At 36.2% G+C, this 19,449-nt stretch overlaps 1 protein-coding gene across 2 annotated transcripts in view; it reads left to right on the top strand.

Annotated features, from left to right (window-relative positions):
• PIGK (phosphatidylinositol glycan anchor biosynthesis class K) overlaps positions 1–19,449 on the top strand; it is a 155,729-nt gene that overhangs the window by 55,327 nt on the left and 80,953 nt on the right. For both annotated transcript variants that reach the window (XM_005678232.2, XM_018045587.1), the window contains exon 9: positions 2,537–2,709. In XM_005678232.2, the coding sequence (XP_005678289.1) occupies positions 2,537–2,709 (173 nt within the window). The remainder of the gene's footprint in view (positions 1–2,536; positions 2,710–19,449) is intronic.

The following is a 19,449-nucleotide window of genomic DNA, read 5'->3' as shown; positions in this document are numbered from 1 at the left end:
TTTTTCCTACCTTGCTATGTTTATTCATCTCTGACTAGACTTGAAGAAAAGACCCAAGTCTTATCAGTTTTCATATATGACATATGTATAATGGGAAGTTTTTATGCTTTGCATAGTGAATGAACGTGCATCTGGCATTGGGGTTAGCAGACATTTGATCCTGCCTAACATGTCCATAAGACATTTGGTCCATGGCAAAGGGCTCATCTCACACGCTAGTAAAGTAATGCTCAAAATTCTCCAAGCCAGGCTTCAGCAATATGTGAACTGTGAACTCCCTGATGTTCAAGCTGGTTTTAGAAAAGGCGGAGGAACCAGAGATCAAATTGCCAACGTCTGCTGGATCATGGAAAAAGCAAGAGAGTTCCAGGAAAATCATCTATTTCTGCTTTATTGACTATGCCAAAGCTTTTGACTGTGTGGATCACAAGAAACTGTGGACAATTCTTCAAGAGATGGGAATACCAGACCACCTGACCTGCCTCTTGAGAAACCTATATGCAGGTCAGGAAGCAACAGTTAGAACTGGACATGGAACAACAGACTGGATCCAAATAGGAAAAGGAGTACATCAAGGCTGTATATTGTTACCCTGCTTATTTAACTTATATGCAGAGTACATCATGAGAAACACTGGGCTGGAAGAAGCACAAGCTGGAATCAAGATTGCCCGGAGAAATATCAATCACCTCAGATATGCAGATGACACCACCCTTATGGCAGAAAGTGAAGAGGAACTAAATAGCCTCTTGATGAAAGTGAAAGAGGAGAGTGAAAAAGTTGGCTTAAAGCTCAACATTCAGAAAATGAAGATCATGGCATCTGGTCCCATCACTTCATGGGAAATAGATGGGGAAACAGTGGAAACAGTGTCAGACTTAATTTTTTTGGGCTCCAAAATCACTGCAGGTGGTGACTGCAGCCATGAAATTAAAAGACGCTTACTCTTTGGAAGAAAAGTTATGACCAACCTAGACAGCATATTCAAAAGCAGAGGCATTACTTTGCCAACAAATGTCCCTCTAGTCAAGGCTATGGTTTTTCCTGTGGTCATGTATGGATGTGAGAGTTGGACTGTGGAGAAAGCTGAGTGTCAAAGAATTGATGCCTTTGAACTGTGGTGTTGGAGAAGACTCTTGAGAGTCCCTTGGATTGCAAGGAGAGCCAGCCAGTCCATTCTGAAGATCAGCCCTGGGATTTCTTTGGAGGGAGTGATGCTGAAGCTGAAACTCCAGTACTTTGGCCACCTCATGTGAAGGGTTGACTCATTGGAAAAGACTCTGATGCTGGGAGGGATTGGGGGCAGGAGGAGAAGGGGATGACGGAGGATGAGATGGCTGGATGGCATCACTGACTCGATGGACTTGAGTCTGAGTGAACTCCGGGAGTTGGTGTTGGACAGGGAGGCCTGGCATGCTGTGATTCATGGGGTCGCAAAGAGTCGGACAATGACTGAGCAACTGAACTGAACTGAACTGAACTGAAAGGATCCTTGAAATTTGGCTTGTCCAAATGTCCATGAACATATTTAGTTCGTGCCAGATGGTTTTGGACAGGACCAAATATTAAGGACCTTTTGATATGGACCAAACGTCCTGTTGGTGTGCTTGGCAGTTCACTGGTGTAGAATATCGGGTATAAGATTGAGCTAAAAGTTATTGTGAGAGCTGTGTAGTGATGAAGTTGTAGTTTTCAGACTATTCCTTGGAGCACTAGCGTGTCTTGAGGTGCTTTGGGTTTATGGATAAATTGAGAAAGGTACCTGATTTTTAGAATAGTTTATGTAGCTTCACTGCAGGAGGACGTGGGGTGGATAGCAAGGCTATGCTTTAGCTTCTTGCAGTCCAGAGCAGCTCTGATTTTATCTTCTTTACATACTTGGCTATTATATAATAAGTATTTTATTGGAATTTAAAATTTGAATGAAGGGTCATGGTTGCAAAATGTTTAAAAAATTGCTCTGATAAGATCATTCTACTGAGATGGATATAGATGCAGAAAAAAGCAGTTCTTTTGTCATACTGTTGCCTGTGAGTTCTCATAGATTTCCCTGGTGGCTCGGATGGTAAAGAATCAGCCTGCAATGCAGGAGACCTGGGTTCAGTCCTTAGGTTGGGAAGATCCCCTGGAGGAGGGAATGGTTACTCACTCCAGTATTCTTGCCTGGAGAATCCCATGGAGAGGAGCTTGGTGAGCTCCAGTCCATGGGGTCTCAAAGAATTGGACACAACTGAGGGACTAACTTGCTTTCATACTTCGTAGCATATGATTTTAAAAAGGGAATGTTGTTTTCCTTCCTGGCCAGCTTCCTGTTTTATGAATAACCTATTCTAATGTCTGTAAAGCTTTCTTACAGTGTCAAGCAGTACAGTAGCAATGAAAGTTTAATCTTTAGAACTACAATCTTTGATCTTCTTTAGGTTGGGAGAGTTTTAAAAATATACTACAGTCTACTATGTTGTGTTAATGAATTTAATATAAGCTGTATGAATATGTAAGCATGTGTATTTATTATTGCTATACATATTTTTTTCAGTTTCAGGTATGCCCCAAAAGTCTGTGTGTGTCTACTCCTGGACATCGCACTGATCTTTTTCAGAGGGATCCTAAAAATGTCCTGATAACTGATTTCTTTGGAAGTGTACGAAAAGTGGAAATTACAACAGAGACTCTTAGTTTGCAGCCAGATTCAGGAGTCATGGAAAGCAGGTATTCATCTTAAATTATTTTTTGAATAGAGTATTCTAGTCTCATGGTTTGTAAGTTTTTATGTGATATAATAATGAGATGAATATTTGTATTTACAAATAAAATTGCACCTTTCTACCCATTCTTCACTTTAGTTGGTTCTTTGCTTTTCAGATTAATGGGCAAAAGCTCTAAATATCAGTGACAAGCTAAGATCTTGATCATGGTTATGTTGTAGCTCCAAAATATGATTGTTTGTAAGTAGTATGAATTCAGACTTGCTTTTAAAAAGACTAAAACTTCCCTGACAACTGATTATATCTGAGCCATACTTTTCTGTCAGTAGAGGTGTATATGATGGTTCAGAAAACCTTCATAACTGGGCAGGACATTTCAAACTTCATTAATACTCTAACAAATGTGTATGTTGTCACCTATTGCAGTAGAAGGTCATTAAATGACGTAACATTGAATAGGGAAGCTGGCAGCTGGGCATTTAGAGTATAATAGGCCCTAGGAATCTGGCAGAGGCAAGGCAGATAAACATAGAAAGGGGAGATGAGTGCCAGGAGAATATAGATGCCAAATGTATACTTCAAACTCTAGCCAGTGCTTCTGTTTTCAGGATTTCTCTGGACTCCAGCAGTCTAATTAGTTCTTTGCAGTGTATTTTGTTTCCCAGAGTCTGGGTGGTTTATGAGTCTGGTTCAAGCCTATCTCTGGCTTTTGTCTAGTGTTGTGTTCTATTAAACAGTTTATCTGGGGCTGCTGTGAATTTGAGGTGGCCTTTTATGAACAGGTGCCACTGTTCAGGATTTCTGTGGGGTCCCTTAGTTATTAGTTAGGGAAAGGAATGAGAGAAAGAGAGGTAGGTATATGCCACGTACTCTCCTCTTGAGGAGTGGATTGTGTGTGAGTGAGTAGTGTGTGCATGCGTGTGTGTGTGTGTGAAAGAGTGAGAGACTGAGAGACTGGTTACCTTTTTGCTATGTGACTTTAGAAGTATAGATAATGTTCTGTTTTTCTTCTCTGTAAACATTTTTAAAGGCAACATACTTTGTTTGGGGTTAAGTACTATCTCAGTTAATAGTCATTTTCTTGAAATACATAGAAATTGATATTGTTTGCCATTCAGCTTTGTTATTTGGAATTGTTTAATGCTATCTATTGGAAACATATACTGCAGGGAGCTTTCCTGGATTGCCAAATGGCAACATATAAATTACTTTAAATTTTGAAAATTTCAAAGATTTGTAATTGAGGTTGTGAATATTTTAGAAAAAAATTTTAAAAGCTAGTAGTAAATGTATTTCTTATGAAGATTTGAGATTGATTTTATTATTATTTCCTATTATGATATTCAAAGTCTGGATTTTTTCATTTTCAATTTCCTATGTTGGCTTTAAAAATATTTTCTTGAGACAACAGATGATATCCAACGGCATTACTTTTATTTATTATTTAAATACTGTTTCAAGTTGCTTTTGTAAAATAGCTAAACTATACCTTAATACTTAGCAATTGAAATTGAGCTACTGTGTAGCTCATTTTGTAATTTTCCTTGAACCTAAGTCCGTACTATACAGGATACACCTTTTGTTAACCATCTGAATATTGCATTAATTTCCTTTAGTGATAAGGACTGTCTTTATACTTTCTCTGTACTTATTTTCTATTCTGTTCACTTAACACAATATTAAATATAATAGTTGTACAATAAAAATGATTTCAGTAGAATTCTACTGAATTTTATTGTATATTCTGGAAAGATGAAATTTTATCTCATGAAGTATCTCTCTATATAGTTCAAAAGCAAAAGTTGTTGGTGCTGATAATTATCTTCATTTATCTTTAATTAAGGAGAAAATTATTTTAAGCACCAGTGCCAGATATCAGGCACTATATTTTGTTTTTTTAATTTTTATTTTATATTGGAATATAGTTGATTAACAGGGTTGTTGCTTTCAGATGCTCAGCAATGAGCAGACACTGTTGAATTAGAGCACCCTCTAGTGTTTATGAATAAATTTTATTTAGAACGTTGCTCACAGATGGTTTCATAATTACTGATACTTGTTATCTAATTAATTTAGGAGGATTCAATTCTCAACATATTCCAGAAATTTTTTCTTGGGTGATACAAATATTATCTCATTATTATAGGTGCTATTTATATGCAAATGTGAGTATCAGTTGGATGTTTGTTTAGAGAAAAGTATATTTAGAAATCAGCTATCACAAAAAGCTACTATATTAAGGAAATTTTGGGCTTGAATGCATATGTAATTTTACAGCTCTTAGGTTAAAACATCAATACAATTACTGTTATTAAAATTGACAGTTAAGCTTTTTAAAATAATACTTTCTACATATATTAGGAAGATAATGGAACTCATTTTCCAGATTGTCCATATTTCATATTTTATATATTAGAGCAAGCTAAACTAAATTCCAATACGATGGAGAACATTAGTACATAAAATTGACTGAAGTAGCTATATGAAATAATTGTTTTTTATATGTCTTCCAACATACACATATTATATGAATAAGGTGCAGTCATATACTTAAGTGATAATCATAACCTTAGCGACAACACTTGTTTCACCATGTGTCTTACTGTGTTTTTAATTTATTAAAGTGAGGCAAAATAAGGGATGGTTGCAATAAGCTTGCCTTATATAACTTGATTCTGAACTGTTTTATCCCAGTGTACATAGGTTGACTTTGATAAATAAGCAGACAAACAGCCTCAAACAGTTGGACTTTCTAGAATATAGTAATAAGTCCATGCCAACATTACTTGGTGTATCAGAGTATCCTAAGGAAAATAGCCTATAGCCTGTGAATGTAAAAATACCTACACTAAAATGTAGAAGTATAAATTCTGTAGGCATTGCCCAAGAAATAATGAAATCTTGGACGATATGAAGTGTAAATACTCAATTTTTACCCTGGTTGGTTAGATGACATCTTACCCTGTCTGACTTGTGTGTTATGCTCTAAATTTAGGCACTTGATTTTATTAATTTTTTGTTGTTGTAATTTTATTCTGTCATACTATAGAATTTTTTTCTCTTTTGAGGCAGTCTTTAGCAATTGAAAATTTTGAATCTAACTGGAAATTTGAGCTGGATGCTTTTCTTACAGATCACTTCTCGGCCCTTTAGCTAAGATCAAGTGTGTTCTTATAGATAGAGGGATGAAAATGACCTTAACAAGGTCAGTCTATGTTTTGGACACCAGAGTAGAACTCTTTCAAGGGCTGGGTAAGGAAGTCTGCAGCTCATATAGTCAGTCAAAGATCAGAAAGTTCCTGCCACAGTTTCTAGATTTTGAACCTTTTCTATGTGCCTCATGCTTTATATAAGGACTATTGCCTAGCCTTGTTGGATTGAAAATGATAGAATCCAACCTGAGCTAGCATTATTTCCTTAAAGATATCTCTTATATAGGTATTCTGTGTTTATGGGACCCAAGGGTAGCTTCCAGTAAATGACTGGAATCAGGAAACAGAAATCAGTCAAAAATGTGGGCATTACTCTCTCTGTCTCTGTGTTGTTCTAGACTATTCTTTCTCTCCTACTTGAATGTAGGGCATAGAATGTGTCTACACTGCTCTTCTGGAGCTTTATATCCATTCTATTCATCATGATACTTTGGCCACCTGATGCAAAGAGCTGACTCATTGGAAAAGACCCTGATGCTAGGAAAAATTGAGGGCAAGAGGAGAAGAGGATGTCAGAAGATGAGATGGGTGGATAGCCTCACTGACTCAATGGACATGAGTTTGAAAAAACTCAGGGAGATAGTGATGGACAGGGAAGCCTGGTATGCTGCAGTTCATGGGGTTGGCAAGAGTTGGACACAGCTTAGCGACTGAACAAAGACTGATGGTAAAGTGCAGCTAGAGAGTTAACTTGCTCATTCTCCATTTTAAGCTCCACAGGGGGCTTTTTGAGTAGCCCAGCTTGAGTCAGTTGCTCCCCTCTGACCCAGCTGGGCAGTAGTGGGGTCATCTAGGGGTCATCTAGGTCATCAAAATCTAGGCTACTGGAGGGCCATCCCCAAGTGGATAAGATGAACCTTCCAAAATAAACTTGGAAGCTAGGCAGATACACTCAAGTAAAAATTAATCCCATTTAATTCACATAATTATGAGGCAGGTGAAATTTTCCCATTATACAGATGAATAAAGTGAGACTGAGAAAGGTTAAGAAACCTGGCTAAAGTCACACATCTAACAAATGGTGTAGCCAAGATATGAATCCAGGAATGCTTCCTACCTCTAAAATATATATATTATTTTATTCTTTTATAATTTCAGTTCAGTTCAGTTCAGTTCAGTTGCTCAGTCATGTCCGATTCTTTGTGACCCCATGAATTGCAGCACGCCAGGCCTCCCTGTCCATCACCAACTCCCAGAGTTCACTCAGACCCATGTCCATCGAGTCAGTGATGCCATCCAGCCAGCTCATCCTCGGTCGTCCCCTTCTCCTCCTGCTCCCAATCCCTCCCAGCATCAGAGTCTTTTCCAATGAGTCAACTCTGTGCATGAGGTGGCCAAAGTACTGGAGTTTCAGCTTCAGCATCATTCCCTCCAAAGAAATCCCAGGGCTGATCTCCTTCAGAATGGACTGGTTGGATCTCCTTGCAGTCCAAGGGATTCTCAAGAGTCTTCTCCAACACCACAGTTCAAAAGCATCAATTCTTCGGTGCTCAGCTTTCTTCACAGTCCAACTCTCACGTCCATACATGACCACTGGAAAAACCGTAGCCTTGACTAGACGGACCTTCGTTGGCAAAGTAATGTCTCTGCTTTTCAATATGCTATCTAGGTTGGTCATAGCTTTTCTTCCAAGGAGTAAGCGTCTTTTAATTTCATGGCTGCAGTCACCACCTGCAGTGATTTTGGAGCCCCAAAAAATAGTCTAACACTGTTTCCCCATCTGTTTCCCCATCTATTTCCCATGAAGTGGTGGGACCAGATGCCATGATCTTAGTTTTCTGAATGTTGAGCTTTAGGCCAACTTTTTCACTCTCTTCTTTCGCTTTCATCCAGAGGCTTTTTAGTTCCTCTTCACTTTCTGCCATCAGGGTGGTGTCATCTGCATATCTGAGGTGATTGATATTTCTCCCGGCAATCTTGATTCCAGCTTGTGCTTCTTCCAGCCCAGCGCTTCTCATAATGTACTCTGTGTAGAAGTTAAATAAGCAGGGTGAGTACTCCTTTTCCTCTTTGGAACCAGTCTATTGTTCCATGTCCAGTTCTAACTGTTGCTTCCTGACCTGCATATAGGTTTCTCAAGAGGCAGGTCAGGTGGTCTGGTATTCCCATCTCTTTCAGAATTGTCCACAGTTTCTTGTGATCCACAGAGTCAAAGGCTTTGGCATAGTCAATAAAGCAGAAATAGATGTTTTTCTGGAACTCTCTTGCTTTTTCGATGATCCAGCGGATGTTGGCAATTTGATCTCTGGTTCCTCTGCCTTTTCTAAAACCATCTTACCTTGAGTTTACTTGCCTTGCTTGCTTTTAAAATGATATAAAATATAAATGATAGCACAGTGAATTGTCAGAAAGCAGCTGCTCATGTAACCACCAGAGAAAAAATTAGAACAAAGCTGGTATACCAGAAGATCCCCCAACCCTTACACCCCTTCTCAATCTCTGCCCTTTCACTCCCCCTCAAAGTTAGCCGTTTTCCCTTCTCTTAAATGGAGTTTGCTTTCTTGCCCTGCATCTTGATTATATCAGCTAAACAGGTATCTCTCAACGTTATGTTGTGTTGCTCTTGCATACTATAATGTTTCTGGAAGTCATTTTATATTGTTGTATGCACCTGTAGTTTTTTTTTTCTTCTTCTTTTTTTAGTTTGGTAAAATTACCCTTTTTTAGTATATAGTTCTGAGTTTTTGATAAATGCATGTACTTTGGATAATCACCATGCCAGTCTGTTATTAAAAATTTTCTAGTCTGTCTTCTTTTACTGCCAGAATGCATGTCAGATTCATTCCTGTTGTCACATGTATCTTGTTTGTTCCTTTTTATTGGTGTATCTCACCAGTTGGAGGACATTTGCCCCCAGTTTTAGGCAATTAAATAAAACCACTATAAACATTGTATAGAAACCTAAGTTTTCATTTCACTTGAGTTAATATACCTCGGAGTAGGTTTGCTGGGTCATATGGAAATGCATGTTTAGCTTTGTAAGAAACTTCCAAACTATTTTCTGTAGTCATTGTACCATTTTGCATTTCTACAAATAGTTGTTCCATGTCCTTAATTAGACTTGGTATTGTCTTTTTAATTTTAGCTATTCTCTAGGCAGGTAGTGATAATCTTATTATGATTTTAATTTGTAAACCCCTGGTTACTTAGGACATTGAGTGTCCTTTCATGTGCTTACTGGTCATTCATATATGTTTCATGAAGTGCCTTTTCAAGTCTTTTGCTTATTTAAAAAAAAAACTGGGTTATTTTCAACAAAGACCTACTGTATAGCACATGTAACTCTGATCAGTGTTTGTGGCAACCTGGTTGGGAGGGGGTTTGAGGGAGAATGGATACATGTATGTGTATAGTTGAGTCCCTTTGCTGTTCACTTGAAACTTGCACAACATTGTGTGCTAATCAGCTTTCAGTTCAGTTCAGTTCAGTTGCTCAGTTGTGTCTTGACTCTTTGCTACCCCATGGACTGCAGCACTCCCGGCCTCCCTGTTCATCACCAGCTCCTGGAGTTTACTCACACTTATGTCCATTGACTCGGTGATGCCATCCAACTGTCTCATCTGTTGTCTGCTTCTCCTCCCACCTTCAGTCTTTCCCAGAATCAGGGTCTTTTCCAGTGAATCAGATCTTTGCATCAGGTCACCAAAATATTGGAGTTTCAGCTTCGGTATCATTCCTTCCAGTGAATAGTCAGGACTGATTTCTTTTAGGATTGACTAGTTGGATCTCCTTGCAGTCCAAGGGACTCTCAAGAGTCTTCTCCAACACCACAGTTCAAAAGCATCAAATCTTCAGCGCTCAGCTTGCTTCACAGTCTTAACTCTCATATCCATACATGACTACTGTAAAAAAAGACAGCTTTGACTAGATGGACCTTTGTTGGAAAAGTAATGTCTCTGCTTTTTAATATGCCGTCTAGGTTGGTCATAACTTTTCTTCTAAGGAGTAAGCGTGTTTTAATTTCATGGCTGCAGTCACCATCTGCAATGTTTTGAAGCCCCCCAGAATGAAGTCTGTCACTGTTTCCAGTTTCCCCATCTATTTCCCATGAAGTGATGGGACCAGATGCCATGATCTTAGTTTTCTGAATGTTGAATTTTAAGCCAACTTTTTTTTACTATCCTCTTTCACTTTCATCAGTAGGCTCTTTCAGTTCAGTTCAGTTGCTCATTCATGTCCGACTCTTTGCGACCCCATGAATTGCAGCACGTCAGGCCTCTGTGTCCATCACTAACTCCTGGAGTTCACTCAGACTCATGTCCATCAAGTCAGTGATGCCATCCAGCCATCTCATCCTCTGTCGTCCCCTTCTCCTCCTGCCTCCAATTGCTCCCAACATCAGAGTCTTTTCCAATGAGTCAACTCTGTGCATGAGGTGGCCAAAGTACTGGAGTTTCAGCTTTAGTATCATTCCTTCCAAAGAACACCCAGGACTGATCTCCTTTAGAATGGACTGGTTGGATCTCCTTGCAGTCAAAGGGATTCTCAAGAGTCTTCTCCAACACCACAGTTCAAAAGCATCAATTCTTCAGCATTCAGCTGTCTTCACAGTCCAACTCTCACATCCATACATGACTACTGGAAAAACCATAGCCTTTTCTAGACGGATCTTTGTTGGCAAAGTAATGTCTCTGTTTTTCAATATGCTATCTAGGTTGGTCATAACTTTTCTTCCAAAGAGTGAGCGTCTTTTAATTTCATGGCTGCAGTCACCATCTGCAGTGATTTTGGAGCCCCAAAAAATAAAGTCTGACACTGTTTCCACTGTTTCCCCATCTATTTCCCATGAAGTGATAGGACCAGATGCCATGATCTTCATTTTCTGAATGTTGAGCTTTAAGCCAACTTTTTCACTCTCCTCTTTCACTTTCATCAAGAGGCTTTTTAGTTCCTCTTCACTTTCTGCCATAAGGGTGATGTCATCTGCATATCTGAGGTGATTGATATTTCTCCCGGCAATCTTGATTCCAGCTTGTATTTCTTCCAGTCCAGCGTTTCTCATGATGTACCCTGCATATAAGTTAAATAAGCAGGGTGACAATATACAGCCTTGACGTATTCCTTTTCCTATTTGGATCCAGTCCATTGTTCCATGTCCAGTTCTAGCTGTTGCTTCCTGACCTGTATACAAGTTTCTCAAGAGGCAGGTCAGGTGGTCTGGTATACCCATCTCTTGAAGAATTGTCCACAGTTTATTGTGATCCACATAGTCAAAGGCTTTGGCATAGTCAATAAAGCAGAAATAGATGTAGTAGATATAATGGTTGTCTGAGTTAAATTCACCCATTCTAGTCCATTTTAGTTTGCTGATTCCTAAAATGTTGGTGTTCACTCTTGCCATCTCCTATTTGACCAATTCTAATTTTCCTTGATTCATGCACCTGACATTCCAGGTTCTAATGCAGTATTGCTCTTTACAGCATCAGACTTTACTTCCATCAGCAGTCACATCCACAACTGGGTATTGTTTTTGCTTTGGCCCCATCTCTTCATTCTTTCTGAAGTTATCTCTCTACTGATCTCCAGTAGCATATTGGGCACCTACCAACCTGGGGAGTTAATCTTTCAGTATTCTATCTTCTTGCCTTTTCATACTGTTCATGGGTTTCTCAAGGCAAGAATACTGAAATGGTTTGCCTTTCCTTTCTCCAGTGGACCACATTTTGTCAGAACTCTCCACTGTGACCCATCCATGTTGGGTGGCCCTACATGGCATGGCTCATAGGTTCACTGAGTTAGACAAGGCTGTGGTTCATGTGATCAGATTGGTTAGATTTCTGTGATTGTGGTTTTCAGTCTGTCTGCCCTCTGATGAAAAGGATAAGAGGATTATAGAAGCTTCCTGATGGGAGAGATTGACTATACACCAGTACAAAATGAAAAATTAAAAAAAAAAAGAAAACAACTGAGTTGTTTCCTTATTGAATTGTAAGATTTCTTTATGTATTCTGAGTACAAATCTTGTGTCAAATATATGTATTGCAATATTTTTTCTTAGTCTTTGGCTTTCTTTTCATATTCTTAATATCTTTTGAAGAGTAGGAGATTTAATATTGATAAATCTCATTTATCACTTTCCTTTAAGCTTAATACCTTTCATATTTTATAGTCACTCCTCTGTGCAAGGATTCTTAAGCTAAATCAAGGTCATAAAGACTTTCCTTTATTTTCTGCTATAAGTTTTATAGTTTTATCATTTATGTTTAAGGTTATGGTTTATTTTGAATTAATTTTTGAGTACAGAGTTAGGTAGGAGTTGAAGTTCAGTTTTTAAAATATGAATATCTAGTTACTGCCACACCATATGTTGAAAAACTTGAATTTGTTATTGCATTATGTTGATTCCTTTGTCAAAATCACATGACCGTATATGTGTGGGTCTCTTTCTGGACTATGTTGCATTGAACTGTGTCTCTGTTATACAAGTATTGTACTGTCTTAATTATTTTAGAATTATAATAAGTCTTAGAAATCACCAGTTGGAGGACATTTGTTTTTGTAAGTCCTACAAGTCACTTTTTCTTTCTCAAGGTTCTCTTGACTATTCTAGATCCTCTGTTTCCATAGAAATTTTAGACTTAGCTTGTCTGTTTCTAAAAAAAAAAAACCTATTAGAATTTTGATTGAAATTGGATTGACTTCACATGTTAATTTGAGAAGTATAGATATCTTAACAATATTGAGTCCTCTGATCTATGAACATATATCTGCATTTATCTAGATCTCCTATATTTTCTCTCTGCATTGTTTTATAGTTTTCAGTGAAGAAGTTTTGCATACTTTTCGTTAAATTTATCTCTAAGTATTTTTGGTTTTGATGATATTTTAAGTGATATTTTAAAAATTTATTTTTCATTTTTTGCTCAAATATAGAAGTACAATTAATTTTTATATTGACTATATTCTTGGATTTTATTGATTCTGGTATTGATCAACACAATCCCAATTAAAATCCCAGCAGGCTTTTTTCTGTAGAGATTGACAGATTCTAAAATTTATATAGAAATATAAAAGACCTATAAAAATATTTATTATATCATTAATCATATGAGTTCTAGTCTCTGTTTGTAATTTTTACTAGGAAATTAGATAAAATTTAAATGTACACATTCAGTAGAAACATGAAATTTGGCCAAAATAGTTTGTGAGGAATATGAAGCTTTGTGATGAAACAATTCACTGAAAATTGCTTAGTGAATTGATATGATTATGAAACTTTATGAACCAAAGATTCATCAAAACGGTTCAAATAACATTTGACAGGATTTCTCCCCTACTAGTCTACATACTACTCTGTTTTTCAAAGTGATTAACTTCCTCATTGTTAAAATTCTGTATTAACTTAAGCATCTTATTTGGCCATTTATTTTATATTGTTATTTATAACTTAGTTGCAGTTAATCAGAAGCTCATTAAAGTCAAATATCAGAGCATAAAATGCATGTGGTTGATTTATAAAGATACCAAAACTGATGGTTAACTTATTTATTTTGTCATTTTACATACACATAAAGTTTTTTTAATTGAAGTATAGTTGGTTTACAATATTGTGTTAGTTTTAACTGTACAGCAAACTGATTTTATACATATCAACACATATATATACTCTTTTTCAGATTCTTTTCCATTATGGGTTATTATAAGATATTGAATATAGTTTCCTATGCTATACAGTGTGACTTTGTTGTTTATTTTATTTGTATTAATAGTAGAGTGTATCTGCTAATCCCAAATTCTAAATTGTCCCCCTCCCTCTTTCCCTCCCTCCCCCATCTCTTCTCCTTTGGTAACCATAAGTTTGTTTTCTATGTTTGTGAGTATGTTTCTGTTTTGTAGTTAATTTATATTTTTTAGATTCCACATATAAGTGATTATATATGTCTGTCTGATTTACTTCATTAGTATGATAATCTCTAGGTCTATTTATGTCACTGCAAATGGCATTATTTCATTCTTTTTTATGACAGTAATATTCCATTATATTTATATACCACATCTTCTTTATCCATTTATCTGTTGGTGGTTATTTAGGTTTATTCCACATCTTGGCTATTGTAAATAGTGTCACCATAAACATTGGGATGCATGTATCATTTTTTTTTTTTTTTGCATGTATCATTTTGAATTAGAATTTTCATCAGTTTTGGATATATGCCCAGGAGTGGGATTGCTGGATCGTATGATAACTTTATCTTTAGTTTTTTAAGGAATCTTCATACTATTCTCCCTGGAGAAGGCACTGGCACCCCACTCCAGTACTCTTGCCTGGAAAATCCCATGGACGGAGGAGCCTGGTGGGCTGCTGTCCATAGGGTCGCTAAGAGTTGGACACAACTGAGCGATTTCAGTTTCACTTTTCACTTTTTCATGCATTGGAGAAGGAAATGGCAACCCACTTCAGTGTTCTTGCCTGGAGAATCCCAGGGACGGGGGAGCCTGGTGGGCTGGCCGTCTATGGGGTCACACAGAGTCAGACACGACTGAAGTGACTTAGCAGCAGCAGCAGCAGCATGTTCTCCATAGTGCTAGGGTTCCCATTTCTCTACACCCTTTCCAGCATTTATTATTTGTAGACTTTCTATGGTGGCCAATCTGACCAGTGTGAGGTGATACCTCATTGTAGTTTTGATTTGCATTTCTCTAATAGTTAGCGACATTGAGCATCTATTCAAGTGTTTGTTGGCCATCTGTGTATCTTCTTTGGAGGAATGTGTGTTTAGGTCTTTTGCACATTTTTTTGATTGGGCTGTTGTTTTTTTGGTATTGAGCTGTCTGAACTGTTTGTATACCTTGGAAATTAATTCCTCATTGGTTGCATCATTTGCAAATATTTTCTCCTATTCCATAAGTTGTTCTTCATTTTGCTTATGGTTTCTTTCGCTGTGCAAAAGCTTTTAGACATAAAGTTCTTACTGTTGTAGTTTAAAAATAATGTGTTGATTATTTTATGGGCAGTTTTCTTTTTGCAGTATTTATTTTACTATGTGAAATTGAAATTCATTGAATTGGTTTATGACTTTTAAGAAATCAGTGTATAGAAATAGTATAGCAGAATGTAGTATATCCTTTTGTGTGAGTAAAACCTCTCTGAATATAAATTAGTAAATATTATGTTGACTAAGGATAGTAATTTCTAGCTGGTGTTTTTTAGTATTTTAAACTGTGTCAGAGCAAAATTAAATTTAAACACTGAACATATAGAATATAAACTTTTTTTAATTTTGAAAGATTTCTAAATGACATGGTATAATTATTTGGAAAAATAGGATATTAGAGTTTAATCCATTGGCTAAATGTTTAAAGAATAATGTTTTCAATTATATGGAAATTGAAAAATGTTTTCAATTATATGGAAAATTTGATTGTGGGGCCTTTATGGTTTCTTTGAATTCTTTAATTCTATGTTCTGTGGCTCTTCTAATTTCCTAATTGCAGTATTGTTGCTTTACCCCACTAAATTAAGATTTAATGTCCTAAATGAGTTCAGTCAACTTATTAATATCTATTATCTGATGTTACAGAGACTATTAGAACACATTGATCATTGGAATCAGTGATCAGTGGATCTGCTTCTAAATTCAGAGTCTGCCATTTAATAGCTATGTACCTCAAGCAGACCACTTGATTTCTTCGATTCTCTCTGTAAAATGGGAATAATCATTCTACTTTATAAAAGTTATTAAGATAATTGATTTTTATTTTGCTTGTAAAGCTCTTCAGTGCTCAAATAGTAGAGTGCTCAGTAAGTTTAACATTGAGAGAATATATTACATGTACTATAAAAATTATCGCTAAAATTCTATTTTAGTATAATTTTGCCATTTATAAATATAATTTATTTTGCTTTTTATTAATCTAATATTGGAAAGGAGATATTTCTTATCTGGAGGTTTGTCACTTTATAGTCAGAAGTACTATTAAAAATTGGGAAATTGTGTTTTACCAGAAGGTGGCAGTAGAATTACATATTTGTACATAAGGGAGGCTTTTTTTTTTTTTTTAATGCTGAAGAGTGAGGTAGGCTATACTTTAAAATAAATCGTAGTATTTTTTTCTTTCTACCATTAGCAGGAGAAAGAGAGTTTTCATACTGAGTTCTCATTTTAAAAAAGTGTGGTAAAAGTACCCTGTATATGTAAGTTGTCTTGCTTTAATAAATGTTGTAATGTGGAATTTTGGCTATAAAGTAGGCAAATCTATAGAATCTTTTTGAATTGCTACTCTTCTGGCATAGTTTTAGGAATTAATTTATATTTAAAGTAATTAAGAAAGTAAAGGATCAGAAAAAAATTTTAAATGTATGAGGATTGTTTATGATAACTTAATAATAAGGATAAAACATTCAAAAATTGCCACTTTTGTTGAAATCACAATATCTCATTACGTGGTTTCTAAATATTTTACAGGTGAAGTATTGCCTAATTATTCCTTCTGGTGCTAGATCGAAGCTTTAAGGCAGTCTCATGTAGGTAGAAAAAGTCTGGATGAATGGACTAGTATTCAAGTTTTGGTTTGGTTCTTGGCTTTATGTCTTAAGGCACGTGGCTTAATCTGTCTGAAACTCAGATACTTTATCTGTAGTAGGGTGATCTATCCTCTACCTTCAGAGTTATTATGAGGATTAATGATAAGGTATATAAAATGAGCATACTCTATCAGTGTATTTCTAAGGACCTTCCACATAAAACTCATCACAACCATACAGATGTCTCTCTTCCAGTGCAAAAGATAGAGTGGAAGTATTACTACCATCTTTATTTGATTTACTACAGCTCTATATAACTTGATTTACATTTTTACCAGCATGCCACTTATCACCCATTCTGACAGGAATTATTCTTAGGTTGGCCTTCCCATACTTACTCATGTAGTTGATTTTTTAAAAACACCATTTTAGACTTTATGCTTATTTCATTGTGTTTTTATCATACCAATAATTATAAGTACTAGTTCATTATTGTAGTCTATTAGTCTTTCAGAATACTCATTCTGACTTCATAATATTAAGTGCATCTGTAGGTTTTATTGTTGGGGGATAAATGAAGAGAGAGGACCATAAGGTCTTATTAGCAACATCCCCATGATTGATATCAATTTTGGGGTACAGTAATTGTTTATTAGAATACTATGATTTTTCTCAGGGATAATGGATGATTTGACATTCATGACAAATTTTTTTTTGTAAAATAAAGCCAAACTGTACCATAAAACTGTAAGTAAAGTGTCATTTATATGATTTTTTATTAAATTATATACCTTAATAAATATTATTTAAAGTATGTCTTTTATAAATGTTATAGATAATTTCCTACAAGATGGCAGGTAATTAAGAATACTTATTTCAAAATTGATTTTCTCATAAAAATAAAGAAAAAGCAGGAGATTTAAAAAATTCTTTTGGTTTTCTGTTTTGTCCTGGTGATATAAATTACCAGGTACTTTATATTTGATATAGATGTGAGAAATATTTACACGATAAAGGGAAAATATTAATATTATATTTCTAATGAACCCTTATTGACAGTTTTCATTTGAGCTACAGATGACATTAATCTATGCTGCGGTGACTAACTTTATTATTCTTCCTCTTTGTCTACATGATTTTCAAGTATGCAGAGTTCTTGTCATATTCAGTAATATTTTAGACTTTTCACTGTCTTTTGTTTAATGAAATTGTCACATATTATTTTGAAAGTACTTTCACTAAGAGAAACATGCAGTTGATATTGTTATGGAATGTCTTTTTCAGTGAGATTGATCAACCTCATTTTAACTTCCAATATTAAGAGCCTTTTTTATATATAATTTTTTTTTTCATTTTTTTTAATTTTATTTTTTTTTAAATCTTTAATTCTTACATGCGTTCCCAAACATGAACCCCCCTCCCACCTCCCTCCCCACAACATCTCTCTGGGTCATCCCCATGCACCAGCCCCAAGCAAGCTGCACCCTACGTCAGACATGGACTGGCGATTCAATTCTTACATGACAGTATACATGTTAGAATTCCCATTCTCCCAAATCATCCCACCCTCTCCCTCTCCCTCTGAGTCCAAAAGTCTGGTATACACATCTGTGTCTTTTTTCCTGTCTTGCATACAGGGTCGTCATTGCCATCTTCCTAAATTCCATATATATGTGTTAGTATACTGTATTGGTGTTTTTCTTTCTGGCTTACTTCACTCTGTATAATTGGCTCCAGTTTCATCCATCTCATCAGAACTGATTCAAACGAATTCTTTTTAACGGCTGAGTAATACTCCATTGTGTATATGTACCACAGCTTTCTTATCCATTCATCTGCTGATGGACATCTAGGTTGTTTCCATGTCCTGGCTATTATAAACAGTGCTGCGATGAACATTGGGTTACATGTGTCTCTTTCAATTCTGGTTTCCTCGGTGTGTATGCCCAGAAGTGGGATTGCTGGGTCATAAGGTAGTTCTATTTGCAAATTTTTAAGGAGTCTCCACACTGTTCTCCATAGTGGCTGTACTAGTTTGCATTCCCACCAACAGTGTAGGAGGGTTCCCTTTTCTCCACACCCTCTCCAGCATTTATTGCTTGCAGATTTTTGGATCACAGCCATTCTGACTGGTGTGAAGTGGTACCTCATTGTGGTTTTGATTTGCATTTCTCTAATAATGAGTGATGTTGAGCATCTTTTCATGTGTTTGTTAGCCATCCGTATGTCTTCTTTGGAGAAATGTCTATTTAGTTCTTTGGCCCATTTTTTGATTGGGTCGTTTATTTTTCTGGAATTGAGCTGCATAAGTTGCTTGTATATTTTTGAGATTAGTTGTTTGTCAGTTGTTTCATTTGCTATTATTTTCTCCCATTCAGAAGGCTGTCTTTTCACCTTGCTTATATTTTCCTTTGTTGTACAGAAGCTTTTAATTTTAATTAGATCCCATTTGTTTATTTTTGCTTTTATTTCCAGAATTCTGGGAGGTGGATCATAGAGGATCCTGCTGTGATTTATGTCTGAGAGTGTTTTGCCTATGTTCTCCTCTAGGAGTTTTATAGTTTCTGATCTTACATTTAGATCTTTAATCCATTTTGAGTTTATTTTTGTGTACGGTGTTAGAAAGTGATCTAGTTTCATTCTTTTACAAGTGGTTGACCAGTTTTCCCAGCACCACTTGTTAAAGAGATTGTCTTTACTCCATTGTATATTCTTGCCTCCTTTGTCAAAGATAAGGTGTCCATATGTGTGTGGATTTATCTCTGGGCTTTCTATTTTGTTCCATTGATCTATATGTCTGTCTTTGTGCCAGTACCATACTGTCTTGATGACTGTGGCTTTGTAGTAGAGCCTGAAATCAGGCAAGTTGATTCCTCCAGTTCCATTCTTCTTTCTCAAGATTGCTTTGGCTATTCGAGGTTTTTTGTATTTCCATACAAATCTTGAAATTATTTGTTCTAGTTCTGTGAAAAATGTGGCTGGTAGCTTGACAAGGATTGCATTGAATTTGTAAATTGCTTTGGGTAGTATACTCATTTTCACTATATTGATTTTTCCGATCCATGAA

The sequence above is a fragment of the Capra hircus genome, chromosome 3 (genome assembly GCF_001704415.2).
Source record: "Capra hircus breed San Clemente chromosome 3, ASM170441v1, whole genome shotgun sequence".
Classification (NCBI taxonomy): Eukaryota; Metazoa; Chordata; class Mammalia; order Artiodactyla; family Bovidae; genus Capra; species Capra hircus.
This window is presented reverse-complemented; position numbering and strand designations above follow the sequence as displayed.